The sequence below is a fragment of the Sceloporus occidentalis genome, unplaced genomic scaffold, assembly GCF_023333645.1.
Source record: "Sceloporus occidentalis isolate IW3139 unplaced genomic scaffold, rSceOcc1.0.p SCAF_9, whole genome shotgun sequence".
Lineage (NCBI taxonomy): Eukaryota > Metazoa > Chordata > Lepidosauria > Squamata > Phrynosomatidae > Sceloporus > Sceloporus occidentalis.
Window position 1 is genome coordinate 40917010 of NW_028316989.1, and position 23117 is coordinate 40940126.

Genomic DNA, 23117 nt, shown 5'->3' on the forward strand with positions numbered 1-23117 from the left:
GGTATTCAAATTGCTCTGTAATAATTTTAAGAAAATTAAAAAGACAGAAGAACCAAACTTTGGATATGTTTTGAAATGGAGGCGCAAATGCCAGACTTTCTGTTGTTGAGAAAAGAAGCGGACATTTGGCTCCCAGTGTTTTTTGCTTTGTCTTGGAAGTGATGCTTCCTTGCCGCTGTTTGCTTGCGGCTGATACATGACACTACTCTTGCAGTTCTCTTTGTTTAGTCAGCAGAAATTTTAGCCAGACATGTCTAGTTTCTGAGGAGCCTTTGATGGCAGTGAGGCACTGAAACAAATTAGCTTGTGTGAGTGTTGTGAGGTGTTTGTGCACCAGGCTGCAAGAGCAAGAGGAAGCAGAGTACTCTCCAACAAATAATACTGGGATTGATAAGAAAGGAAGGCTGCTTACGTCAGGTTCTTCCTGCTGGGTTCTTGAATTTATGGGTTGGAATGGCATGAATGCCTCTGGCGGAGAGGTTGATCACATACAATTATTAATCGGAAGAGGGTACTGTAATGGTTTGAGTGCTGGACCAGGTCTCAGGAAACCAGGGTTTCAATCCTCACTGAGCCATGGAAACCAACTTGGTGACCTTGGGCAAGTCGTACTCTCTCAGCCCTATAGGAAGATAACAGCAAACTCACTTTGAATACATTTTGCGAAGAAAACCCTAAGGTAGGGTCACCATAACTTGGAGTTGACTTGAACACATATAACATCAAATGTGTATCACTAGCTGAAATGAGGCAATGGGTCTGTGTACTAAGTACACACACTAGGGTAGAGACCCTGTGTGTGTGCGTGTGCACATATGCTATTTCATAATGACATTTCTTTCCTTCTTTTGTGTCTCATTCAGATTTTAGTCCCATTGGCCCTAATGAAGTACATGCATGTGGCTGCACTGCCATTACAAACCACAGGACTTGAGGTCCTGCAGTTTTTGGCATCTGTGAAGGGATCCGGAATGGAACCCCCATGCAAACTAAGGGCCAACTGTATCTTGTTTTTGTTGTGTTGATTGGGCAAGAGAGACCCAAAAGATCCGAGATGGATCAAACCGAAGGTATTTTTGTTCCACCATTCTGTTTACACAGTAGCCAACCAGTTACCTGCAGGAAACCTACCATGAGAACATAAGTGCGACAGTACCGAGCCCCTTGTTCAAGTTCCTCCTCAGCAGCTGAGAAAGTGTTTGGTTTAGTGCTGTGAGAAAGGGGTAGCCAGCCATCAGGGCATCTAGATAATGCTAGAATTTAGCTCATTTTCTGACTCTACAATGTGATGTCAGCTTCCTTTAAAGATATTTAATGTGTTGGGTTCAGGAGACCTGTCCTTTTTTGGGTTACCGTTCTCTGAAGCATAGAATTTTTGTGTTGTACTTTCACACTTGTATCGATTTCTCTTTCTCTGATGTAAATATCCCTGGTGTTTGTTCGTTTTCGCTTTGTTTGGTAAGCATTTTGCAGCCTTGGAAATGTGATTGTGCTCTGGAAGGATCCTAAATCACAGGCAACTCACTCTCCATTTCTTTTTTTGTTTGGTTTTTCTACCCTTGAGGAAGGAACATGGCTTGCTTTGTAGCTATTTCACACAACCACTTCTTAGGCTGATTTTATTTTATTTTTTGAACCCATAGAATTGTAGAATCCCTGGGGACTTTCCTTGCCAACGTATAGTTGACCATATTTATCCTTTTGAAGACTTAAAATGGGCTCCATATCATAAAGCTAGCTAATCTCTGGATTAGCTCCATTTCCTAATTTCTTCTGAGGGAATGTTAACAAACCCACACCTCTAAGAAGTTCAGTAAATCTCAGCTGTTCAAGATGTGTATCAAGTGTCATTCCTGCTCTTTGGAATTTTCTTTAAAACAAAGGCCTCTTAATAATAATCCTAACAACTAAAACAGTGGGGCTCAAGTGTTCCCTTCCCATTTACCTTCCTACGCAGTAAGGACAAATGTTGGGAGAAGTGAGCAAATGTCTAGGAGAGATTGGTATTTGTTCAAATGTGTGCAAGATCTGGTTCAATTTTCTGGTTCAGTTCTTCATTTCTGCCCCTCCTGAGCAGTATAGAAAGGAGAGGACTTGCATCCTAATTCTTCTGACACCATGGCTAGAATTTGAAGGGCTAATTTCAAGGTGAACAACACTGGTTCTCCATGTGTTGTTGGACTGTAACTCCCAGCATCCCTCACCACTGGCTATGTGAAAAAGGGACTGATGGGAGTTGCACAGTTGCCACCCATTCATCTAACTTAAAAGCAAATAGGTTCCAAGGAGCCATTCTTGTTGGGAAAATGCATGTCAATAAACTTTGTTTTGTAAATGTCTCTTGCTGTTTAAATTAGAAAGCATGACACATGCGCCTTTATTAATAACATTTTGGAATGGTAATGACAAGCACATTTCAGCCATTTCCCATTGTTCTGCTTCATACCATCTGTTCGCACATGCACAGTGGCAAAAGCTTCCTAAATTAAAAAATAAGGAAAGGGGGAGGATATTGAGTATCTGTTCAGGCTATTGCTGATAGCCTGAAAATGTATATTCTTTTCTCATTTCTAATTTGGCGAATTCTTATAGGATTTTAAAATAGCTTATTTTCCAAATAAAACCATGATTTTTGTAAGAAGTACCCAGTGCCATCCAGCTATTAGTGGTGTTTTAGACCTGATAGAGGTATCAGTGCAAGACAATAACTGTTAAAGGGTAATGTGTGCTGGAAGGTACTATTTACTGAAGAAAGCCCTAGGCTCTGGGAATAATAAGTTCAGGTCTTAGTGAATTCCATTTTAATTAGTTAATTGCATTCTTTTCAAGGAAAAAGAATAATACCTTTTCGAAAATCCAAGTAGAGCATTTTCACCTAAAACTTAATGGTTGTATACTTCATGCCACTTAACTAGTAGATGATGACTCTCTAGTGTTTATCAGGCTTTAAAGATATTTCTGCAGTAATGGCAAAGGAGATAACTTAATTCACCTGCATCTTTTTATTTGAGATCTAGCAGGAGAGTTTTTGTTGTTTATTTTGTACTATCAGAATGCTATTGTTATGGTGGACGAAGTGCTTTAAGAGCTTGTAAGTGGGTTTATATATTGTAAGGATGGCCATGGAGTCTCTCTTAGGAGAGGCTGTCCTCATTTCTGCCATCATGATAGTGTCATCAACTTCACTTTCCCCTTTGGAGTGAACGTTAGATAGAAGTGAATGTCAGCTAAGAGAAATCTGAAGGCATTTGTACTTGGAGATGTCATTGCAGTGAGGCACTAAGAGCACATTTTGTGAACTCATTTTCTGTGATGGAATTTATCCCTTGCTGCAGCCCCGATTTCTCTTTTCTTTGCTCCATTATACAGTCAATTAAATGAAGAATCTAGCCAGTACCAATCTGCATATGTTCTGTTTCGAACGTTAAGAAATTGGAAGAAAATGTGATGAACTATATTTGCACAGATGTTAGCATGGATCTTCTTTGCTTCTAAATCTCCAGGATAACTTTTCTCACACACAAAGAACCGATACATCCTTACAGCTTTTTTCTAATTCAAAACCTTCAAGATGTAACCTGTTAACAACTGACAAATAGGAGGTGATTTCTTTTCTCCTTTACATTTTAATGGGGGCTTGGGAAATCTAAAATGACTTTGTCCATAGTCTGGGTCCAAGTCAGGCCTAAGAAGAATGCCTCACCAGAAAATAATTGAAACATTTTTTTCTGTCTATCAGTATGGAACAGCAAATGCAATCATATTATTTGGCACTGACTATATACTGTATATACTTGACTATAAGTCGACCTCATGTATAAGTCGAGGGCAGATTTTGGGGGCAAAATTATGGATTTTGATATGACCCTTGGATAGGTCAAGGGTAAAACTTAGGGACATGCAACAAAGGATCCAAATGATGAAGCAAAGGAAAACAATGCCAAAGACCCTACAAAATTCTGGCAGGCATAATGGTTTTGGCTCACACTAAAGGATGAATGGAAGAGAAAGCAGAGAGAGGTCAGTGCTTCCAAAACAGATACCACTCTTGCCTTATACCAGGGATCGTTCTCTTTTTAATAAGAGTTAAAGTATAGTATTTACATTGACCCATGGATAAGTCGACCTAGGTTTTTGGGGTCAATTTTTTGACTAAAATTTCTAGACTTAAACATGAATATATACAGCATGCATGCACGCACGCATGCACACACACACACATATATAACCTTCTTCCAACAGCAGGCACTAAACAACACTAATTCAAAACTTTATGGAAGTTTTAAAAAATAAACCAGTGAGAATGAAAATATAGTACCTGTAAAGACTCTTCTACACAACCAGATAATTGCCCAAACCATGTTTAAATAGAAAGCTGTTTACCTGACAGCAGAAGGTGAGTGGGGGTGGAAGCAGAGTAGTCTGTGTTTGTTTTTTATACATACTTATGGATCTTATATCTTAAAGTGAATTTTAAAAGCAACTAAATAGCATTGGATCCTAAAATAAAGAATGTGCCAACCTGTTAAGTAATAATAGTTGGCCTCCTGTTTGTAACATACCTAAGTGACAATTACCTCGTACTTGCAGGATTTTTCCTCATTGCAGATGCTGGTATTCCCTTCTTCCCTTCATAATGACCAAAGTTCCCCTGGGACTCACCATGCGATAGCCATTCTGTCGCTGGTGGAGAGCAGAGGGTGGAGAAGTGCTCAGAGAAGCATCTGGCTATTTTCCACAGAGACCAAGACAAAATACCCAAACAGCTGCAGCGTGAAGTCTTGTCCAAAATAGCAACAGCCCATAAACTCCTGTGCACTCTGCACACACCCAGAGGCACTCTTTCCCTCCTCCTTCCATCCTTCCAACTTGTTTGGCTGTCAGGGCCTCAGCTCCTCCTGAGGACCCTGCCAGCCCTCCTCCTCCAACAACAGAAAAGATGCACAAAATTGTAGGACAAGTGAGTCTGGTCTTTGCAGCACCATGTGAGAAAAAGATCTAGGGACTGCAAGTTAAATATGAGTTAACTGTGTGCAGTGGGGAAAAAACAAAACAAATTAAATGCATTTCTATGCTGCATTAACAGAAGGACCATCTAAATCAGGACAAGCTTTGTTTTCTGCTGCTCCAGAGATGAGAACATGGAGCAGTGGATTAAAGCTACAGAAAACGAGATTAAACATTAGGAAGAGCTGTTTGTCATAGTGTGGTGGAGTCTCCTTCTTTGAATGTTTTAAACAGAGGCTGGATGGCCATCTGTCAGGAGTGCTTTATGTATTCCTGCATGGCAGGGGGTTGGACTTAATGGCCCTTGTGTTCTCTTCCAACTTTTATGATTCTATGAATAGTATGACTCTATTCTTTTTTGATCAGACGTCTCTGGGAGTACTGTGTATGTATGGTTCTGGGCACCACACACTGCCTGTTCCACTGGCAGCATTTCATTAGGAAACTCTTCCTGCTGTTTAGTTGAAATATATTTTCTTGTAATTTGAATCTGTGTATTCAGATCCTAACTTCTGGAGCAGCAGAAAATAAGTTTGCTCCATCTTCCATTTGGCAAGTCTTACATTACTTGAAGCTGATTATTGTATTATCTTTCCAGCATCCCCTCTCCAAACTAAACATACCATATTTCATCAACCATTTTTATAGGGCTGGATTTCCAGATCCTTTGTGGTCATGTCCACTTTTCTTTACCTCTTTGTTATCCTTTTTAAACTCTTGCTGTTTCCAAGTTCTTCATGTTGGAGGGAGTTCTTCATCCATCCCACCAAAAGCCTGTTTCTTGATTTTCCTTTCTCTCCTCCTTATGACCACCTCACCTTCCTTTCCTCCAGACTTTAACTTATTGTTGTAATTCTCCAGTCTTGTGGGGCTAAGAAAGAGCAAGATGTAGTTTTGCCAAAGTGCGTGAGAATTAAGCATTGAACAAAGAAATAGTTGGAGAAATGCAAAACTTGCTGGCGCTTTAACAGTCTCTCATTTAATAGTTTATTTAAAAACTTAATTCTGGAATTAAATCAATAGCTTAATTTAAAAAAAAACTTAATTGTGGAATGAAATTGAGTCAGACAAGTCAAAAATAAATTTAGTTTCCCATAGAAAACTTTCAACTTCATTTGTTACTTAGTTGATTTTAACTAGTTGTTTATTTAGTCCATCAATATTTTTAATTCAATAAAAGATCATTAGTCCCTGTCTTTTGGATTGGAACAATTAGTTTGCAGGGAAAAGATTCATTTAGCTAAACCCATGTCCTTGCCCATGTCTGCTAAGAAGTGCTTTGAATTGCTTTGTGATTCTTCTGAAATATACCATTCAGCACCTAGTATAGGCAGTTGTGGAAAGTTTTCAGCACCCAACTCCTTCCCCAATTTTCTTCTTTTTTTTTTTGGTTTTTCTGTTTTCCCCAATCTCCCAAACTCCTTTTCGACCACACTTTCAGGGAGATAACATACTTTGAAGGGTTGGCACTTGGATCCAAAACATACTACTAGCTGGCTTCATGCACTCTCATCCATTTCTGTGTCATTTTTAAAAACAAAATATGTTATCTACTACTAATTTTTACTGATCCTGCTTCTTTATAAAGGAGCAGGGGGGCTAAAGAGTTAAGATGGCTTCATTTGTGGAAAAATGTGTTCTTCATATGCTCAGAGGCACTCAAAACATTTCTGTTTAACAATTCTTCACCTTTGATTCACAGACTGATATTTTTGCTGCACTTGTTGCTGCACTTGTAGCAGCTCCATGTCCTCTACCTGAAATTAATGTATTATTCCTTCCTGACCTTGAGCATCACTCCTTATCAGACTTTAATAAATAAGGTGTTTGAAGGGCCATTGAGCAGTGTACATGTTGGCAAGGTTAGTGGAGAGTATTAAAAAGGAGAGAGATTCAGGTACAAGAGAAATTAATGGGACAGATTTTAAGATTGGGTTTTTAAACAGCTTTTCCCAAATTTCCAGACACATTGCAAATCCCACTATCCCCAGGCAACAATTGTATTATGGTCTTTGTATTTCAAATGTGCCCCAGATGCCAACAGTCACAGTCTACACACCATTCTCTTTAAATCTGATGGTTTGTCCTGGAAAGAGCTTGGTTTAAATACTGAGTTAACTAATGGTGATTTAGCTAATTAATGATTTCAGGTGTTGTTGCTGGTGGCAATGAATTAATTTCTTGGTTTCATATGTTTAACACTATCAAATTAATTTCCCAACTGAATGTTCCAAGCTCTGGGCTAAACAGAGCCTAGCAGACATTGGTATTGGGTTGCAACCTGCTTGGTCTAAGGAGAGCACTAGTAGGGAGGGAGTAAATCACTTCTAGGTGGTTCTACCCATGCTGCCTATTTTCTTGCTTCTTTTAAAGGGTAGAGAAAAGAAGGGGAAAGGATTTTCAGAAAGAAAGGGTGAGAAAAAAGATAAAGAAGGAGATACCCTCTAAGCAGAATGAAGACTGTTAAGGTATACTGCACCCTCAAAAGCCTATCTGTGCATTTATTTGCTTTGTTTGAAAAAAAAAAAGCTGTATGATCTCAGGAATTAAGAGCAAGCTCTTAAATATGGTCAGCCCCCGAATAACTTCTTAATAACGCAATAACACACTTTAGACTTTTTATTTTGGCCTTATAGCACTGGTGGAAACCGCAAGTAGAAACAAATGTGATGCAAGCTCAGAGATATTTCCTCAAAACCATGATTAACGCTGGCCTCCACATAGGTTTCTCCCTCCCTCTTTCCTTCCCCTGAGAGAGAAAGAGAAGGGGGAGAAAATGTTTTTTCTATGGAGATTTGGCAACTCACCCCTTTCAGCTGCAAATCAAAACAGGGAGAAACAGTCTGGGAGTTTGTGGCTTAAAACATGTGGTTTGAGAACATCAGTTTTTTTAAAACTCATTCCACTTCCCCCCCCCCAAATATATATATGTGTGTGTGTAAATTAAGACTTTATAATTGTATAAAGATGGATCTATACAGAAGTGTTATGCCAGTCAAGTGAGAAGTCAGCATCTCATTAAAATGTTTGGCATAAGCTTATCCTCCTTGTCTGTGGTATGTAAGAACTGCTTCTGGACAAAGAAGTAGAAGAGTTTCACATATGCTTTGTTTTATGTGTGCCATAAAGGACCATAACCTGGACAGGTGGGCCATTAAAGGTTTATTTCATGGAATCATAAAAGAGACCATGAGGGCTATCCAGTCCAGCCTCCTGCCAGATAGGAATACATAGTCCAAGCATCCCCAACAGGTGACCATCCAGCCTCTGTTTAAAAACCTCCAAAGATGGAGTCTCCACCTGATTTGTGAGGCTCTTACCTTGGGAAGATGTGTTGGGTGTCAGGTATAGCAGCACCTTCACTGTCAGGGAGTCCACTGTTCTGTGTCAGAATAACTTGCAGCTAGAACTATTGCCTGATTATATCTTAGTTCATTGTACACATTTGGGGTGATTAATTATCTAATTTATTAAACTGAATAAAATTGCATATGAGAAATATGATTGCTTTGAAGAAGAATAGGCAAACTGATTATATATATATATATATATATATATATATATATATATATTGGTGTATTATTTCTTTTGTTACATAGTGAGGCTTGTCATGGGGCTAGCACAAAAGAATGTATTTTATTATTATTATTAACTTTTATTTATAAAGCACTGTAAATTTACACAGCGCTGTACATACAAACTGTCTCTTTTCTTCAAAATAGTCACAAAGTACAGGGTGAGAGGCTTTGAATTGTATGTGCGTAAATACGGACCGGATCCTATACTCCAGTTATTCATTTTAAACCCAAGAGTATGTCAGAACCACATAGGAATAGAAGTTTGATACCACTAACTGTGGTACAGATTTCTGGAGTTTGTGGTTTGGTAAGGTGTTTCTGAGCTAGTGTGATGTAGTGTTGGACTAGGACTCTGGAAGATGAGGATCTGACTCTCCACCTGGCCATGGAAACCCATTGGGTGATCTTGGGCAAGTCACACTCTTTCAGTATCAGAAAAAAGCAGCGGGGAACTCCCTCTGAACATAGTTTTTTGTGGGGTTTTCGGGCTATGTGGACATGTTCTCTTCCTGACGTTCTCTGAAGATGCCAGCCTCAGGTGCTGGCGAAACGTCAGGAAGAAACTCTTCTAGAACATGGCCACATAGCCAGAAAACCCACAAAAACTATGGATGCCGGCCATGAAAGCCTTTGACTTCCCTCTGAACAATTTATGTCAAAGACCTATCTTAGGGCTGCAGTAAGTTGGAAACAACTTGAAGGTATGCAACAACGAAATCTGTTGTAGAGCTTTAGTCCAGTCCCCGGACTCCTTTTCCCTAGGTTCCCTGAGAAGAGAGGGATTGGGGGTTAATCATTTTAATTCTGTAGTATAGACAGGCATTCAGGGTGCCTTGGGAATTGTAATTCAGGAAGGTCCATCACAGAATTCTAATCACCAAAGTAGAAATCCCAGGGTTCCATAATATGAAGCCATCACAGTTAAAATAGTATCCTATTGCTATAACACTGTAGTGTAAATGGACTCCAAGGGTCTGCTGCTGTAGCGAATAGAATCCAGGGTGGAGATGAGCAGATTAAGTGTTGGAGCTATGCTGACAGGGGATGGTTTATTTCTGAATGGCTCAATTAACTTACATGGGACAAAACAAATTTGGGACATCGAGAAGGGGAATAGAATCTGAACTTGGTCCCAGAGGTGGAACTTACTGATAGCAGGGGCAGATTTAACCTCATTCCACTGATGTTCCTGAGTTGCTCTAACTTTGCCTATAAATATTGATGGCTGCTCTTCTTTTCATTGTGAACTGTGGCAGCATTATAGTGGGGGCAATACTTGCTTTTCTGCGTACTTGTCTACTAGGCAGCCTGTTCTTCTTCTACAAAAATACTATTGAGTGCAAAGTGTCTTCAAGCATACAGGTGCATTTGAAGTCCCCTGCCCTGTGAATCCCCATAATGATGGGGATATTCTAGTTTTTATATAAAGGCCTCATTCATATGTAATTTACATTTAAATATTTTTAATATTTTGTGGCTGTCTTTGGGATATATGTTTTGAATTCATGCTTTCATACCTTTTAGGAATAGGAGGACTGCAGGAGTTTGTCCTGAAATCAGCAACACTGTCTTCATCTCCAGCTTGTCCACCTTTTAATCCACTCAATTTTGAAGCCACACCAATTGTACGAGTTGCCATTGAGCCAAAACATCCAAGTAAGAGTTTTATCTTTGTTTCCTAAACAAACTATTGTATTATTTTCTGCACATGCTACAGTAACCATAATGATGCTAACAGTGCCAGTAAATGAGCTAGAAAAAGTATAAGTTTATCTCACTTAACAAAGTAGATGTGTTCCTGCACATTACTTCTTTAACAAAAAGATTTTGGTACCACAGTCAGAGGTAACATGACTGAATAGGGAACATTTACTACAGCAAACCTTTTAATCCAAACATAACAATATATACATGTGACATAAAACAACCAGATCAAGTAAACTTTGTATAATTAAACAAAAATATTTTAAACCTTGAGACCACTCGAAGACTTCTTCCAAAAATTGTCCAGGGATTATCTTCTTTCTCCAGTTGCATTTTTCTTATGATTTCCATTTTTGTGGCCATGTTAATAGATTTATGGTTTTTTTTAAAAAAACATTTTTGAGGTGGCTGGTAAAACTCAATTATCAGCTCCCCAGATTTTTGTCTGTTTTGCTGTTCATGCATGCTCAGTAAGATATTCTGGAAGGTGAAGTGGAAGGCTTTCATAGCCAGCATCCATAGTTTTTTTGTGTTTATTGGGCTATGTAGCTGTGTTCTAGAAGAATTTATTCCTAATGTTTCACCTGCATCTGTGGCTGGCATCTTCAGAGAATGGTGGCATGGAGGTGTGTGAGGTATGGCATGGAGGTGTGTGATTTACGAACCTGCCCATCCTGAGGATTAGTCAGTTCAGGAGGTGACTCAGAAGGCTCACACCAGAGCAGTTTCTGGGATCTATAGAGCAATTTCTGGGATCTGGCTTTCCAATCCTGGAACTGCAGAACAGCCATCTGCATGCTTGCCAGTGGTTTCCACCTTCACCACACCCTTCATCTCCTCCATCTTGTGGGGACTCTTTGGCCTTGTCCCATGGCTTATGATGGGCCCAACAATGCATCCATTCCTCAGTCATAGTTCTTTGATCCCTGCTTGTATCCAGAGATGGGGTATCTTGGACCCACCTCCACCAGGATCCAGTTCGTTGATACTACTATGAGGACCGCTCCTAGCCTCACTCCCAACACTATTACAGAGAGCCATCGTCAGATTTGGATTTGGTGGAATCAAGCTGTTATACCTACCAACCATTATAAGTAGAGCCCTGTGCTTACCTACCAGTAGAATTGTGATTGGATCTCCATTACCACTATGGTAACTGGTACCGCTTCCTTAGATACATCAAACATGTACCCATTGGTACTGTTCCTTGTGGTCTCATCCAGCCGTTCATCCTCTATATGATATAATCCGTACTGTTCCTGCTTTCAGTGCCTATTCTGCTCTCATCACACCACTCATTTGGCTTCAGTATTGTCCGGCCAACCGGTGGCTCCAGACAGTTCCACACAGATGCCTTTAGCCCTGAGAGCTTTGGAATGCAGGCCTCTCTGGTTTTGAAAATTAGGTGCCATCACAATTCTATAGCCCAGTCATCTGCAAGTGCTTGCACCCAGATCCAGACTGGAACAGCAGCTACACGTCCTGCTTATGGTGACCCTAAGGCCACAGGGTTTTCTTGGTCTAAAAGTGTGTAACTCGCCCAAGGTCACCCAGTGGATTTAAATGGCACAGTAGGAAACTGAACCCTGCTCTGCAGAGCCATAGTCCAATACTCAAACTAGTACACCATGCTGGCAGTCTGTAAATAAAACATTGATTTCATATTCTTGCAGTTTTAATGTTCTGTGAACCCAAATAAAAATGTCATTCCAGTCTGGGCTCTCTTTCTTTTGGGCTCTGTTCTTTTGTTACTCTGAAACACCGTATTTCATTTGAAAGTCTTTTTGTCTTCCTAGGTGAGATGCCCCAATTGGTCAAGGGCATGAAGCTTTTAAATCAAGCTGATCCGTGTGTCCAGGTTTTAATCCAGGAGACAGGGGAACATGTGTTAATTACAGCAGGAGAAGTCCATCTTCAGCGCTGTTTGGATGACTTGAAAGAAAGGTTAGTTGCAGAGAATGGGGGGTAAGGCTCATTCATGGATTAGTGATTTTTAGCAACATTTACAAGTCAGTTAAGCTTGTAGCTTTAGTTTTTAGTTTTTCTGTTTTGATGTATTTTAAAATGCTTTAGTTTAATATTTGTAATATTGTTTACTTATTTTTTTTAAAATAACACAAAACCTTTTGTGTCAAACAGGTTTTAGCTGTATTGTTTTTAGCTGTTGTAAGCCACCTTGGATCCCACATTGGGAGAAAGGTGGGAAATAAAATAAATTATAAACTGAAAGTGTGATACTGGCATCATGACTAGAGCCTTTGAAGTTTGCCTTTTGTCTGGCACCAAGACTAACTTTCCCCTTTTGGCTTTCTGCAGATTTGCTAAGATAGAAATTAGTGCATCAAAACCAATTATTCCATTTCGAGAAACAATAACAAGGCCCCCCAAAGTTGACATGGTGAATGAAGAAATAGGCAAGCAGCAGAAGTTTGCCGTCATACACCAGAGTAAAGAAGAGCAAAATAAAATCCCTGAAGGTGTGCAGGTGGATTCAGATGGGCTCATAACAATATCAACACCAAACAAATACGCAACCCTCAGCGTCAGGGCAACACCCCTTCCTGAGGAGGTAACTCGGCTTCTTGAGAAAAACAGTGACTTAATTCGAACTATAGAACGTTTTACTTCTTATTTTAATGAAGGCAAAAAAACTGAGATGAATCATAAGACCCTTGAACAGATAGAGGAGTTCAAACAAAAACTAGAACAACATCTGCAGGGCTGGAAATGGAGAAATGCGGTTGATGGCATCTGGTCGTTTGGTCCCCGAAAATGTGGGCCTAACATTTTGCTGAACAGATGTGGAGGATACAAGAGATCTGTTTGGCAGTGCCTAGAAGGAAGCAAACCATCAAAGGAAGCAAGTTTGTATCGGGATTTTGACAACAGCATACTAAGTGGTTTTCAGCTGGCTACACTTTCAGGGCCAATGTGTGAAGAACCACTTATGGGTGTTTGCTTTTCTGTGGAGAAATTGGACATGAGCAAATTTGAGGAGCAACTAACATTTAACAGACAAGACTCAGAAGAAGGGAAGGCTGAAGAAAAGACATCATCAGAAGAAATAACTGGCCTTGTAGCTAGAGCCAAAGATGCTGAATCGGTGTCTGAAAATGAGCTCCAGGATAGTGATCAGTATTGCCTTAAGTCATCTAATAAGGGTAAAGGAGATACTTTGGTTGCTGACTGTTATGGCCCTTTATCTGGACAGCTAATTGCAACTATGAAAGAAGCATGCCGCTATGCTATGCAAGCAAAGCCACAGAGACTGGTAGCTGCCATGTACACCTGTGAAATTATGACAACAGCAGAAGTGCTAGGTAAGAGAAAAAATCAGCAACATACATTAACTTGGGCTATCTGTTTTTAAAAAATGCATCTGTATGTGGAAGACTTAGCCTTAAAGCTAACCATGATTTTCTTGTTAGAAATAGTATTACTTGCAGTAATAGTAGTAGTAATAGTAGTACTGTCTAGCAGATAGTTTTATTTTCTTTGTCCTTGGGAGTCATCTGGTTGAATCAGCAGTGTTGTTCTTCCTTCTGCCTTAGTATATTGGTTCATAATTGCATTTATTAATTGTTTGTTGTTGTGTGCCTTCAAGTCATTTCCAACTTAGGAGGACCCTATCATGCGGTTTTCTTGGCAAGATTTGCTCAGAAAGCATTTGCTATTGCCTTCCTCTGAGCTGAGAGAGACTAACTCATCCAAGATCAGCCAGTGGTTTTCCATGGCTGAGTGAGGATTTGAGCTTTTGTTTCGTGGAGTCATAGTACAACTCAAGCTAGTACCCCATGCTGGCTCTTTTATTTATTTATTACTTAATGGAATCTCTAGGTTCTTCTGGAGTTGTGATCAACATGATGTTTAATGAGAACACATAGGTGTGTCAGCCTATTTTACCCTTAAAAATAATGGACATTGAATAGATAAATAATAGCCCACTTAGTAAATCCATGCATTGGAATGAAATCACTGTTATTGATCATACATACCAATATAGTAACACTGACATTACTGCTGAAATTGTCCCAACGGATTATCCGAAAAGCTCACTGAACTTACTGCAACTCTGGCGTAAATCTCTTCACTTGCTCCCTTTGCTTCTTCAAAATTGTTTTTAAACACTGATTTTTCTGAGGTGGTTTTTGTTTTATTTTGTTTTTTGCTTTGTTTTATGGTAGTGAGCAACCCATACTGTTTCATGAGGCCCCTTTTGCCTCTCTCGCCATGTTTATTAGTTTGTCCTCCTAATTTAATCATCACATATCTGAATGGTAAAAAGAATGTGGCAAGCTCAGTGAATTAATGAATCTCTGCCTTTGCAGGTCGCGTATATGCAGTCTTGTCCAAGAGAGAAGGCCGGGTGTTGCAAGAGGAGATGAAAGAAGGGACGGATGTGTTTATTATCAAGGCGGTGTTGCCAGTAGCAGAGAGCTTTGGTTTTGCGGATGAAATGAGGAAGAGAACAAGTGGTCTGGCCAGTCCACAGCTGGTGTTCAGTCACTGGGAGGTAAAAATTCTGTTCACTCAACTTCTGTCTTGGCATTCAGTTTCTTGCAGAAGTGGGGAGGGGGGATGAAATAATGTAGAGGAGGGGAGAGGTTACATTATGGTCATGACTCAGATTTGCTTATTCATTCCTAACCGAAGGCATACCAGCAGCTTTGTATCGGGCTGTGTGTTTGTTCTTCCTGATGTGTTCTTTGGCATACTTCTTTTCTGTCTCAATCTGGTTTAGGTAGCTTAAAAAAGAAAAAAAAATATCATGAACCACACCAAAAGCTCACCTAGTCCAGTGTTAGATTTTTTTACACTGAAACAACCAGACATTTTCTTGGAAAACTTAGAAGAGACATAAATGCAGCTAAGCCACCTTCCCCAGTTATTTATCTCCAGAAAGAGTGGAAATAAGACTTTAGACGAAGAAGGCCAGTCTTTGTATATTTCTCTCCAGTTCTCTGTATATATAGTTTGAAGTTTGAAAGATGCATTTCTGCATTCAAGGATGTGTGGAATAAAATAAAGTAGCACTTTATGTATGTTACAAGAATAAATAGGGTACAAACCTTTCATAAACACTAAAACCTAAGTCAGAGTGGGTTAAAGGCACCCTAGAAACTCATAGATGAGACCCCAGAAGCCTGCCAGAACCCTTCCCTATTTACATTTTTTTTTTCAAATCATTTTTTGCTCTCAAACTTGCCAGAATCTTCCAAAACCACTTGATTCCCTCAACCTCAGAGCCCCCCAGATATGGCACTGAAATATGCCATTGCAGCCCTCTGCAGCTACCCATCCTTGCTCTGAGTCATCCAGTGGAAATTACTTGGCAATAGATTCAGGATACATAAAAGAAAATAATTGGCACAGTATTAATATTTGAAAGTCACAACTACAAGATACAGTGATGGTCATTAAATTTGATCTCTTTAAAATGGGATTTGACTGATTCTTGTCTGCTTGTAAGAGGTCTGTTGCTTGTGGAGGTCTGTTGCCTTTATGCTCTTGTGAAGTTACAAGTTGGGCACATCTGGATAGAGTGAGCCAATCACAGCTCATGGAAATCTATGATAAGGGGCTTGTGGGAGGCAAATATAAACCAGAGACTTGTTTGTAAAAAGGATCAGATAGATCTAGTTAGAAATTGAGTTAGGGCCATATTGGAATAGAGATCAGGATAGGGCAAATAGGAATAGATTAACTCTTGAGAAGATCAGTTGGATGTGGCCAGTTGAGAAGAGAACTGAATAGGATTTTAGGAACTGAGCATGCGGAAAGAGTTCAAGGGAAAATGTTACTTTGTTTGAAATGAAGGTATTGTACTGTAGTAAGCATGAAACCAATGCAGAGCTAAATGTTCATTTCTTTTGATATACGTATAACAAACCTTTACTAGTTTAATATTCTTCACCTCTCTCTAGATGTTTTAATTTAACAGTTACCAAGAAAGTTGAGTTACACTTTACAACACAGAACCCAATGACTAAAACATCCACTCGCCCAGTGTAGTCGTCAGTTTCAGGTCTGAGTTCCAGATTCAGGATGGGATCTTAAGGGCCAGGTGACTGCAGGACTAACTGCAGGGCCAGCCTAGATAGCGGATCTGTCATAGCACTCTTTCTGCTCTTTTGGAAGTACCTGTCTTGTTACAGAGGGAGTAGTCCCCAAAGTCTCTTCTACTAGAGCTGCTCTTACTTATTTATCTTAAGCAGTTATGTAACAAATGAGCACTGAGGTTTGGGGGAAGAGGAGTTTTTTCTAGTGTCTGATGGAAATATCCTCCTTTCTTTAAAGTATCACTTTTGACAATTGGAATCTTCTCAAATACTGAAATTGATACCATGGATCAAGTATTATTTAGATCTTTGGAGGCTCTTCATGTTTTATAGAAAAATGGGGGCAAGCCACTTGTTTTATTGCTTCTATCTCCTGTCCATTCTTCTTAAACTGTGTTTTCCTCAAACCATGTAATTTACAATCAAGAGCCTTTGAGGGGAAGATGGTTTAAGCAACAGAAAAGAGAATGAAATTACATCCTTTTTCTAAGTTGGTTGTTAAGTCTGCAATCTGTTCCCTATTTTCAGAGGCCAGTAGAAAGAAAATGCAGACTTTAGAGAAAAACACTCCATGTAATTCTTGTCATTTGGGACTTCTTATAGGTCAGTATGTGTTAAAAGAGTTGCCATCTACCAAACCAACAGGGCTATTGAAATCTTTATTTCTTCTGAAGTTACAAAGAAACCAGATGTGTGGGTGTGTGTATGTGGATGTGTGTACACACACACACACACACACACCTAATTTTAATGCTTAGATTCAGCCACACTCCTCCTCACAACATCTGAGCGGTGGGATGGGACACAGATATCTCCCAGTGTGATTCCCCAAAGCATGCTCCCAAGTCTGTATACCTCCCAATGTAACACCACCATCTTTCTTTCCCACTTACTTGAAAAAGGATGTTGATTGGGGTCTTAATGAGCAGAAATCAGTGGCAAGGGAACTTACTCGCAACATCAATAAAACATCAATAAAAAGTTATGACACAAAGGAACAGGGAATGGCGGTGGGGAAGGCGATCAAGTCCAGCGGTTCTTCCCTCCCTCTGAGGCCTGAATTTTGCTGTTTCTCTTCTCAGTTCAGATGGTATGGAGGGGTATTACTTGCAAGCTTGCACCTCCTCCTTCTGGCTGTGTGGCAGATGGATGTTAAATTTCCTGGACTTTGAGAATCTCCCAGCAACCCCATGCCAGAAGGAGGAAGTACAAGCCTGCAAGTAATACCTCTCCATGCCATCTGAATTGAGAAGAGAACAGTGGTGTTCCTCCACCGGTCCGGGTGTCACCTGGTGTGGAGGGCAGAGCTTGTGGGACAGAGCCTAAAGGGTACGCTCCCTTCCATATACCATTTTATTCATGAGTAAAGCAGTGGGAAGGAGGGTGCCCAGACCATCCTCATATATCTCATATATTTTATGGTAAAACTGATTCATTAGCTGGTCTATGACTGTAATGATTGATTGATTGAGTGATTGATTGATTGATACTAAGCATCCAGGGGTAGCCATGCTGGCCATAGAGCAAATCCAATTAAAATTCTACCAAACAGGGATACTTTTCTTGGCCAACCAAAATGGTTGCAAGCTTTCAAAGCTCCAGTGACATCTTCATCAGGCAAGTGTTAAAATCCGTACATGAGAAAAAAATTGAAGATGTTAGTCATAGGCCTGCATTTTGCTGTTTCTCTTCCAGTGGCATCACGCTTCATGGTGAGGGGGGGAAGCCTGTCCTGGGTCTAAAATGGCCCCAGAAAGGACCATAAATGTGGCAGAATTGCCCCAATATTCTTCCTACAGGTTTGGAGGGGAAAGAGTTTGTTGTTGTTTTTTCAAAAAGGGGGGCATTTTTTCTAAAGTTGGGATATGCAACTTTCTGGGGGCCCCCAAACATTTGGCCATTGTCCATCACATTATAAATTGATTTGCATAGCCTAGCCCCAAAAGATGGGTGACTATATAAGTCAAGCTATACTAATTTATTAATATTGGGCTAGCATCCTGTTCAGCAGTTACAAGCACATGAGCTGGACCTATGATCCCATAATTGCTAGGAATTTCATATTTTATGGTTATTAGCAACTGGTCATGACCCTCAAATCCTCCCTTTTCAGCCTGGCAGAACCCCAACCAAAGGATTGCTGAGGCACTGCAAATAAGTGCCTGGGAAATAGCATCTCCCAGCACTTTCAGCCATTTTTAAAGTGATGTGCCTAGAACTATATTTGACTTGAAATGTGTGTAAGCAGAATACAGTTTACAATGGTTTGTTAAGTGAATCTTTGAAACATCTCTCGTTCACATTTCTAGATTTTTAGGTAGATGGTAGGCACCATGCAGCTGGACAGTAATTACCCCATGAACTCCATGAAGGGAGAGAAGGCATATGAGGCAAAATAAGGAGCCTTCTTATTTGGTGCTTTTCAGTTTCTTAATCATGGTCTTGGTTGTTCTAAGTGTTTGGTCTAATCTAGTCAAATTTGGAGTATTGGGTTCCGAATTCCTATTTGGTCATGGATCTTGCTGAGGATCTTGTTGCTAGTCTCCCCGTCTCATCCTAAATCGTATCCCAGAATTATTATGGGAAAGACACTGAACAGCCTAGGTGGTCTTAGACCAAGCTCTGCTCTGAATACAGACTTGGTCTAAATGTCTGTTGTTTGATACACAGGCTTTTTCAGTGGTGGGACCATTCTTGGGAATTCCCTTCCCAGAAAAACTAGCCAGGCTCACTCTCTTATTTTACACTTACAGCCTAAGGAGCCTGTAGTAAGGAATGCTTAAAAGGCAGTTTAAGAGGGCTGTAAAGACGTTCCTGCTGTAACATCAGCTGTCTTTGGCCTGTTACAGACAGCCAAAATAAAGCTGCTTCGAGTCACAGTGGAGGTATGGTGTTTCAATGATGCATGCGTCCTGAGTCCAGAAGTCGCACCAAAGCCACGCTCCAGCCTGGAGTGTGGCTTTGGTGCGGCTTCTGGACTCTTAGGACGCATGTATCATTGAAATACCATACCTCCACTGTGACTCGAAGCAGCTTTATTTTGGCTGTCTGTAACAGGCCTTTGTTTCATATTTATATGGGGATTGCTTTTATTCTTCTTCAGTTCTTAACCAGATTCTTTTACTGGTTGTTAGCTTGTCTTCTTTGATGTGACTGTTCTTCAATATTGTTGTAAGCTTGCCTGTCAGTTTGAATTAGCTATATGGCATGATTTTTTGAAAGATTATTCCAGCCCTTTGCAACCTGGAGCCTCTTGTATGCATTGAACTCCAGTTCCCATTATTCCCAGCCAGCATGGTTGGCCGTTCTCCAGCACATCTGGCGGATACAAGTTTAGGGAAGGCTGGATTAAACAAACAAATGGAGCAACTCTTCTGAGCTCCTTGGAGCAAAGACAGGATACAGATGTGATTGATTGATCAGTTCTGATTTAAAAGTTGTCTTCTCATCCTTACTTCTCTTTTTGACAACAGGCAGCTTTTGAGGCTGTTTTTGTTTCCAAAATAGTCAAATTAGAAACAGATATTATTTGAAAACAGAGGTACAATCCCGTCTGCTCTGGATAGGCAGTACTCTTGACTCAACAAGTTTTACTGCAGTAAATACTGGAAGCTTGTGAAAGGAATGTTAAGTGAAAGATGACACCCAGCACAAGGCTGGGGGATGAACCTCTATCCAAGACCAACAGAAAAGTTTCTCTCTTTCAGTGTTTCTTTTAAGCAACTAAAATTTAAAGATCTGTACTTGTTATGCTGCAATCAGTCATTTAGAGATATGCATGGGATTCTACTTGAGGTTTCCTTGAGTGCCTTCCACCAGTGCAAAAAAGGTGCTTAGGAAACCTCTCTTCCACTAGAGTCATTTTTGAGAGATTGGGAACCCTAATTGTCTTTTTGCAACAACAACAACAAGAAAAAAGTAATGATACAATAACTCTAGGTTTTGCTAATTTGTAGGTTTGGGTTAGTAGAAAAAGTGTATGAAGTAATTTTTTAATTGCAGACATTTGTTTCTATACACTTGGACTTATAATCACCAAAAAAGAAAGCTGAAAGTCATTGGTCTTTCCTTTCCTTTCCTTTCCTTTCCTTTCCTTTCCTTTCCTTTCCTTTCCTTTCCTTTCCTTTCCTGTTCTGTTCTGTTCTGTTTTTCTGCCTGTTTTCTGTTTCTATCCTTTTCCCTCCTTTCCCCCCAGTTTTTCATACACGTTTATACATTTGTAGTTTTTAGTGTTGTTGGAAACCTTTGAGTAAAATGTATTTTTTTAAAAAAAAGCTTCCCTTCCATACAGCCTAGGATAATTTCTGATCTCTCCTTGACAATGAGTAAATCTCAGTTGCTTCAGACCCCACAGATTTATATGGAAATAGTTTTGATGTTTCTGTTAGCATTTGTTGTCTCTGGTCTATCAGGTGGCCATAAATTATCTCCATTCTTTCTTGTGGCTCTGTTAATAGGCCAATAAAATGGAGAGAACAGAATGGCAAACTAATACTGACAAACATGTTTGTTTGTCTTTAATTTAGCAAGTGACTTTCCGAATTGTGTATTTTGATTCGTTCATGTTCTGACCTATTTTCAAATATGTCTTGCTTTTTATGGGATGGTTGAAAACTGCAGGTCTCCAATCTGTGCCCCACCCCACCACCCCTCTTTGTACCATTAATGCAACTCTTTATCAATTCTTCTCTTTTCTAGGTAATTTCAGACGATCCATTCTGGGTACCAACCACTGAGGAGGAATATTTGCACTTTGGGGAAAAGGCAGACTCTGAGAACCAGGCCCGCAAGTATATGAATGCTGTGAGGAAGCGGAAGGGACTTTATGTGGAAGAGAAAATTGTAGAGCATGCTGAGAAGCAAAGGACTCTCAGCAGAAACAAATAACAGCTTCCACTTCTGCATCTCAGTTAAGTGCAAATGGATTATCTTCTAAAATGGAGTTCTCCCAAAAGAGTCACCTTGGATATACTATTCTGTACGGGTTTTCTTTCTGTGAGATGTCTGTGGCTTGAGTTTTAATAAACCTAAGCCTTTTCAACCATTGTATTTATTATATACCAAGGCTTCCTTATTGTTATGGTATGGCATTCAAATGTCCTATCTTCTGGAAACCCTTTTTACATCAACTACTCTTCCAAAGAGTATCTTCAACTCTGCCACAAAATCTGTGCATGTTGGGGACCAATGTAAAATGACAGGACCACATTAGTTTGTCATACTGAATCTGTTAGAGTAAATGAAATTAAGCCTCCTAATTGCTTTAAAAGGGCCTTGATTGGTCAGTGGATTTTTAAATGTGTGTGTGTGTACACATGCAAACACACATTTCCCACCCCTGTTTTAGGGCAAAACATTCCCTCTTAATTTCTCATACAGTGGGTTGGGGAGGTGGAAGACATATGTTGAGATGGTATATACCATCTGCACATATTTATTTATAAATCAGGCATTTTAAAAATATGTGCAGATGGTATATACCATCTCTCCATGCACCTTCTGCCTCCCCATCCCACCGTATGAGAAAGTAAGAGGCAATGTTTTGCCCTAAAACAGGGGTGGGGAAAGTGCAGCCTGTGGGGCACATACAATGCCAAATCCCTTTTTGGAAACCCCCAGTCCCTCAGGATTTTTAAAAAGATGCTACTGAAACTCAGCTGCATGATTCTGCAGCAGTGTGGTTTGCCACCAATAGTTACTAAAATGGCACTTGTGGAATGCAGTTGCAACAGCTTGCCTCTCTACCCTCCTTCCTGTTTCTCCATTGTCGCCACACCCTCCCAGTTATAGATAGAAGAGAGGAGGATGAGGAATTTGTCAAAAATGATGGCAGTGCCAGCTCTTTTGACATTCATTCCCAGTGCTACTTCTGCTGCATGGATTCCTGAGGCCTATTTCCCAGCAGCTTTGCCCTCCCTGTAAGGCAAAATTGCCCAGGGCAAGAGGTAGAATGATTGGATGGGGCAGAAAGAAAGGCTGGAAAATAAAGCAGCCAACAGAGATGGCAATGAACTCACAAGTGGCCATCTTCATTTCCTGTTGTGTGGCATAGCAGAGATTTGCTCTCTTGCTGCTGACTAGCTCCTCTCTTTCACTGTGTCCACTTCTGCACCATGAGATGAAGAAAGAAGCAAGGCTGCTGTTTCCCTTCAAACAACTGTTTGAAGGGAAATCAGGGTAGTTCCTCTCATTAACTATTTTTCTGTCACAGCCTGCTCTGAGGACCCATTGAAGAAGTAGCCTGCAATATAGAGTGACTATTCCTCTTTAAAAGATATGTTACTTTTTGAATTTGAAGGCAGTGATAGTGAAAAGGGAGGGAAGGAGCAGAGGTGCATGCATTCACTCATTTTGCCTCTCCAAGGACAGAGAAAGAGAATAGTCATAACAAGGGAAGGGAGGGAGAGATAGTGTCACAAGAGTGGGATATGTTGTCCAGAAGAGGGTCCAAAATTAACAGAAGCAATGAGAGCAAGGTGTAGGTAAAAAAAAGTTTATTTCTGCATAAATAGGTACAATCAGCCCTCTGCATGTATGGATTCAAGCATCTACGGCTTGAAAATACTCCAAAAAATTATAAATTCTAACAAGCAAGACTTGATTTTTGCCATTTTATATAATGGACACCATTTTATTATGACATTATATTTAATGGGACTTGTGAATCTACGGACTTTGGTATCCATGAGGCGGGGGGTTTCATGGAGCCAATCCCTACCAGACACCAAAGACCTACTGTACACACTTTGAGAGAGATTCAAGGTGATAA

At 40.1% G+C, this 23117-nt stretch overlaps 1 protein-coding gene across 1 annotated transcript in view; it reads left to right on the forward strand.

Moving 5' to 3' along the window:
* Nucleotides 1-21389, forward strand: part of LOC149307375 (elongation factor-like GTPase 1) — a 63629-nt gene extending 42240 nt beyond the window's left edge. Inside the window, exons 15-19 of the mRNA XM_089539046.1 lie at nt 10110-10241; nt 12086-12233; nt 12606-13609; nt 14618-14802; nt 21047-21389. Coding sequence (XP_089395172.1) covers nt 10110-10241; nt 12086-12233; nt 12606-13609; nt 14618-14802; nt 21047-21235 — 1658 coding nt within the window. The 3' untranslated portion in view covers nt 21236-21389. The remainder of the gene's footprint in view (nt 1-10109; nt 10242-12085; nt 12234-12605; nt 13610-14617; nt 14803-21046) is intronic.
* The last annotated feature ends 1728 nt before the right edge of the window (nt 21390-23117 follow it).